The 6,589-nt window shown below is 37.2% G+C and overlaps 1 protein-coding gene across 1 annotated transcript; it reads right to left on the reverse strand.

Annotated features, from left to right (window-relative positions):
• Positions 1 to 2,199: 2,199 nt before the first annotated feature.
• On the reverse strand, positions 2,200 to 5,778 carry LOC117340665 (carnosine synthase 1-like). Its single transcript, XM_033902430.1, has 2 exons — positions 5,644 to 5,778; positions 2,200 to 3,396 (listed from the first exon to the last, which is right to left on the reverse strand). Exons 1-2 carry the CDS (start codon positions 5,776 to 5,778, stop codon positions 2,200 to 2,202), a joined length of 1,332 nt encoding a protein of 443 aa, XP_033758321.1.
• Positions 5,779 to 6,589: the final 811 nt, after the last annotated feature.

A 6,589-nucleotide genomic window follows, 5' to 3' on the forward strand; every position in this document is an offset into this window, starting at 1 on the left:
ACCGTCTGTGTATCAAACGTTAGGACAGTCACCGGACTGTATATATAGGTAGGTATTGACTGAATACCGTCTGTGTATCAGACGTTAGGACAGACAGCGGACGGTATAGTGAGGTAGGTATTGACTAAATACCGTCTGTGTATCAAACGTTAGGACAGTCACCGGACTGTATATATAGGTAGGTATTGACTGAATACCGTCTGTGTATCAGACGTAAGGACAGACACCGGACGGTATAGTGAGGTAGGTATTGACTGAATACCGTCTGTGTATCAGACGTAAGGACAGACACCGAACGGTATAGTGAGGTAGGTATTTACTTTATACCGCCTGGGTATCAGACGTAAGGACAGACACCGAACGATTAAGCTATGTAGATGTTGAGTGTATTAAATAAATTGGTCAAACTTGATGTAAGATAAACACACGAGTACCTTTATAATATATGCCAATTTCATTTTACAGAAATCATGATGTGTTAAATGAGAAATCCTAACTCTATATTTACGACCAGCTCTCTGGACCTTAGTCTGGTAAGAGTTATCTCCCTTAGTAAATGTGTTCGATAATTTACTGCATGGTGAAGTTATGAATGCAGATATTTTTCTTACCATTTCCAAGTATTAGGACACAAACTTTTACACAAAATTATTTTTGTTGCTCATCTTAGTATTTATTTCAAAGATACAAGACCACATTGGAAATAACATGTCACCATATAATACCTGCTTAACAGTGCTAACCTTCCGGCTAAGCCTTGGTCGGACAATGTTCACATTAATTTTTCCACGAGAGAATATAGTTCTGTTTCCTTGGCTATTATGGTGATTTGGTTGTTTATTAAAATAAACTTGACAGCGAAAATGATCAGATTAACAATATTTAGACTGCCTTCAACAACCATGGAAAGTATGTCTGATGTTAATTGATTCCATGGAAAATATACTAAATGCTGCAACCGTTTGTGTATACATGTATGATTACCATGCTAATTCATTCCATAGAAACTAATTCTGGTTGTCACTGAAGTGCGCTGGAGTTCACATCGTCGTGCACTGGAATAATTATATCATGTGCCCGTATGTCGTTTTTGAGACTATACTACAATTTACAGTGATTCGGTCAGTGTAGGAATACTGTACCAGGTAAGTTAAAATAATGGCTGTCAGTTACTTTCGGCTTAGACAGCTTTTGAATGTTTGCAAATATTTACACAAACAACCACAAAAATAAAAGCGAATTCTCAAGTAATGAGAGCAAGTTTTTATATTAAAAAACATGTAGTCAACACACAATTACTATAAGCGCCATTACTGGTACCGATAAACTGTATAACTACTGGTACTGATAAACTGTATAACTACTGGTACTGATAAACTGTATAACTACTGGTACTGATAAACTGTATAACTACTGGTACTGATAAACTGTATAACCACTGGCACTGATAAACTGTATAACTACTGGTACTGATAAACTGTATAGATACTGGTACTGATAAACTGTATAACTACTGATACTGATAAACTGTATAACTACTGATACTGATAAACTGTATAACCACTGGCACTGATAAACTGTATAACCATTTGTACTGATAAACTGTATAACTACTGGTACTGATAAACTCTATAACCACTGATAGTGATAAACTGTATAACTACTGGTACTGATAAACTGTATAACCACTGATACTGATAAACTGTTTAACTACTGGTACTGATAAACTGTATAACCACTGGTACTGATAAACTGTATAACAACTAGTACTGATAAACTATATAACAACTGGTACTGATAAACTGTATAACTAATGATACTGATAAACTGTTTAACTACTGGTACTGATAAACTGTATAACTAATGATACTGATAAACTGTTTAACTATTGGTGCTGATAAAATACATAACCACTGATAGTGATAAACTGTATAACTACTGGTACTGATAAAATAGATGACCACTGATACTGATCAACTGTACAACTACTGGTACTGATAAACTCTATAACTACAGTCAGGCTAGTGTCCTGTTTCCCCCACATAAATAGATTGAATTTTCAAAACGACAGAATATATCCCTTCCTTTTAATTACACCATTATTTCGTTTTAATACCATTGATTCTTCTTTTCTTTGTTTGTCCTTTCAGTTTAAAATGGATATACAAATTTTATAATTGTATCTTACTCCTCTGATATCTACACAAAATCTGATAGATATGTCGGCACATCAAAACGTAAAGTTTGAATTCCAAGGTCCTTACATATTTTCAAGAGTGTTGATTTCGCGTGTTGTAAGTCATGCCCGACAACTGCGACGCTACAAACGGGTATGGTGCCATGGTGGACATTTTCTTTAGGATCAAAAAAATTCCTGCCGAAGAAATTGATTTCATCAGTCTTGATCAGTTCATCAATTTTTTCCCCGAATTCCTTTTTGCATAGAATATGTTCATGGTCAGGCCAAGCACAGGTGATACCCATTATGTGGACGTTTGTTTGTTCTGTCGGAACAGGAGGCCGAATTCCTGCTGCAATTACCGACGTATACCAAAGTAGATCAAACCCGTAGCAAGTGTACATCCAATTTCGTACATAGTTTCCGCCCATCCGCCCATTGATCTCCAGCAGCTTCGGACCTGTGGACGTAAACTTCATCTCTACATTAAAAACGCCGTTACGGAGGCCGATATCAATACAACAGTGTGATGCTGCTGTCCTGAGTTGCGCGGCCTTGGATGGAGGTAGACACGTTGGCATTGACATAGACGTTTCCACGAAGGATCCCTTTCTTGTAGGACCATTGTCTGAAACAATGGCGGAAAGGACCTCGCCTCGACATATGATCACCTCGATGTCGTGTTCAGTGCCATCAAAATATTCCATGATCATCATTGATTCCCCTTCTAAGAATGTCTTGCCGACACGTTCATATTCCTCGTTGCTCTGAATCAGCTGCACTCCATCCCCATGCGCTCCGCTATCCGGTTTACAGACCGCGGGGAATCCAACTTTTTCTGCGGCAGATCTCAGTGATTCCTCACAAGTGATCTTAACGGACCTTCCGGTGTATTCGTACGTTCGCGGGAACTGGCGAACACCGTTGATTTGTTTCTGAAGGTAAGTGTGTGTTGAACTTTTGTACTTAGCATTCATTGCCCCCAATACGCCTGCACCTCCAGTCAGTTCCAACTTCTCACATACATAAGCAGCTAGTGGTCCGCATTCATCTGTGAACGTACAGCATCCATCGATGGAGACTTTAAGAGCTGTCAATATCTTACATATTCCCGCAGCATGTGTTTCGTCTTGTGCATGGTCAGTAAAATCGTACTGTATGTATTTGTATACATCTTCAGAAGGAATGACCTCGGGCTTGGTTTCAACCAGAATCAGCTGAAAACATTAAAATGGCATATATAGCATCGGCCATAGCATGTAGCATAATATCAGCCAGAATTCATAAAGACTTTCTTTTTTAAATGTATAGTGTAATGTAATGTCATTGGTTATGTTGTCATTTCTATTGCGATGCTATAAGTCATTAGCAAAAACACACAGTGAATGTTATATATTGTGTTGATAGCTAGGTTTACAACGAAATATCTACATTTCCGGTGTGTGTGTGTGTGTGGGTGTGTGTGTGTGTGCGTGTGTGCGCGTGTGTGTGTGTGTGTGTGTGTGTTATATAACCATACCAACGAAAACATCGTTTACAAGTGTCTTAACATCAAATTTAACGAGTAGGAATACATTGTTCATAGTCGGACTGCTGCCAACATGCATAATTACTGTGAATTCGCAATGACTATTTTCGTTTCTGTTTTGACTTTTCCCCAATAAAATATAAATGGAATAAAGTAGAAGAAACTAAATTATAACGATGAAAAAATAAAATGTTTGATATATCTTACAGGAATGAAATAAAACGATGTTACTGCGGAACTATATGTTTTATTCCTGTAGCTGACATCCTGTCACTCAAAATTGGAATCAGCTGTTAAGCAATTCCATTATTTGTCTGGCTGGTAAATCTATTTGTCTAACGGCGAAAAAATAATGTCGTTCCAATTACATTAAATTAAAAACACATGTTGCAGTTAAAACACCGTTAAACGTTAAACAAATCAAGAATTATTCCTTAAAGCTGACAACGCAATACCTGAATAAAAAACATATATATCATTTTTGAAATGGTTTGGAGATGTTCCCTGTGATAAATAGATATTGTCCGGTCACCGTTTTCAAGGAAGTGGCAGACATTTTTGTTGAAGTCTGCTTGGATACTAGACTGAGGACCAGTGCATATAAAAGCACGATACCCGTCAAACCGGTTGTAACTCTAGCATTGAGTGTTTGACGGGCTGCTACATGCACTGAGTATCGTTAACACACGTGACCCGACGATCCTCTTCTGAAAATAAAGAATGCACTCATCTTAGAACGTGACAGTGGTGTGAAGATGGTCATTACTTATCACCCAACATCCAAAATAATGTGCAAAATAAAACAAAAGGCAAAACAACTAAAATATAGTAGTTTGCATTACACACCTTTATTTCCTCTACATTTAACGTGGACATAGTGATTTATATTCGGAATGTCATATACTGGCATGTAATATTACATGTAAGATCTGCACATGCTAGATATATGTATGATACTATGGGTGTAGGGATAATGTACAACTGGAATTGACCGGAAATGTAATAGCTCATCAGGTATTCCATCCCTGTATAAACCAAGGTAAGGTTTGCATTCTTTTAAATGTGTTGACACGGCCTTTTTGTCTATGTGCACTTGGTTACACTATTCATAGAGAACGTACATGTATATATAAAGTGTAAATGATTTGTTAATTATCTCTTAAAAATATTTTTACCCATTCATCATATTTACCCTTCCAAGTCTGTGTCCAATGTCTCTGCTATTCAGAAGAAAACAAAACGTGAAATCGTGGGTTTCGTTACATGTTTATAGTATAGCGATGTGTCGTGTTGCCCTGACATTGATATAATGAAAGCCGTCTCACGTACATGCGTGCTTTTAAAGCCACATTTGAAAGCAGTCTTCAACTAAAATGTCTGCCACATCCTTGGAAACGATGACCGGAAGATATATTGATCACAAGAAACATTTCCAAACCATTTCAAAAATGATATTTTTTGGCACAAATGACAAAGAAAAGCCACTTTTTTTTTGCTTTCCCGCATTGTCGCTTTATGTAAATTAACCATATACATATAATCATGGACAAACAAAAAGGGATTAAAAACTCTGCCCACTTGGAGACTGACTATTGTGTCATTCCGACTATTGTGTCATTCCGACTATCGTAACTTCACATTTTTATTTCGGAAGTTTCCGAGACGGAAAGCGGCAAATAGTCCGTTGTATGAGACTTCACGTACGTAACATATACGTCATACATACGTCACATATAGGTCATAGATACGTCACACACATGTCATACAGTATGCAATGGAAGGGATCTTAGAAACACATAATTTGTATATAGTTATCATTAGTTTTCCGTTTAACATATGGCTATAAATTCTGCAATAATAAATGCATATTTTTGTATCATTAAGATAATTGTTAAATACATACATATTTTTTATTAGTTTTATCAAATAAAATTACTTTGACTCCATAGTTCGTAATGGTAGATCGAATCCATTTTCTGTCGATCTGTTCTTCACCAAGAACCAGTATTTTTTTCTTCTCTAACAGATGTCTCTCTGTCTCCGGCAAACTGCTTTTGTCTAACACAAGCATGGTGTCTTAATGATAAGAGACTTGTCGCCGTCTGCAATGAAAAAAAAGCAATAATGACAAACAATGTGTTGTATTATAGGCCAACAATACAGGCTATGCATGAGTGCAACGGCGGGAGATGAACTTGCGGAGCCAAAACAATGTGCTACATTTCTGACATTAGCGGGTGAGTCGGCAATTGAAATATATAACACATTTACCTTCGTTGCAGAAGAAAATGATAAGATTGATCCGTTGATAGAAAAATTTAGAGACTATTGCACACCGAAGAAAAACGTAACTTATGAAAGACACGTGTTTCACAAGAAAAACCAAAAACCAGATGAAACATTTGATCAATACCTAACTTATCTCAGAATTTTGTGTAAAGACTGTGAATACGGAAATCTGAAAGAGGGTATCTTGAAAGATAAGATTGTAGAAGGAATAAAGAATGATACACTGAGGGCTAGATTACTGAGAGAACGTAACCTTGATCTACAGAAGTGTATTGATATGTGTAAAGCAGCCGAATCGACAGAGAAACACATGAAAACCTTGTCGTTATCAGAAAATCCAGAACATGTAGATACAGTGGGCCGAAAATATGCTTCAAACAGGGGTAGGAGTAAATACAGGAACACAGGAGGCCGAGGACGTGGATTGTCATCACACAGAGAGAAATCCCAACCTGCTACTCAGTCTACTTGTTCGTATTGTGCTACAACACAACCAAGAGGAGCTTGTCCTGTAAAGGGAAGGACATGTCGCGCATGCGGTAAGCTAAATCATTTCGCGAAAGCTTGTTTTTCTACGAAAACTCCTAAACCGA

This window comes from Pecten maximus, chromosome 13 (assembly GCF_902652985.1).
Source record: "Pecten maximus chromosome 13, xPecMax1.1, whole genome shotgun sequence".
NCBI lineage: Eukaryota > Metazoa > Mollusca > Bivalvia > Pectinida > Pectinidae > Pecten > Pecten maximus.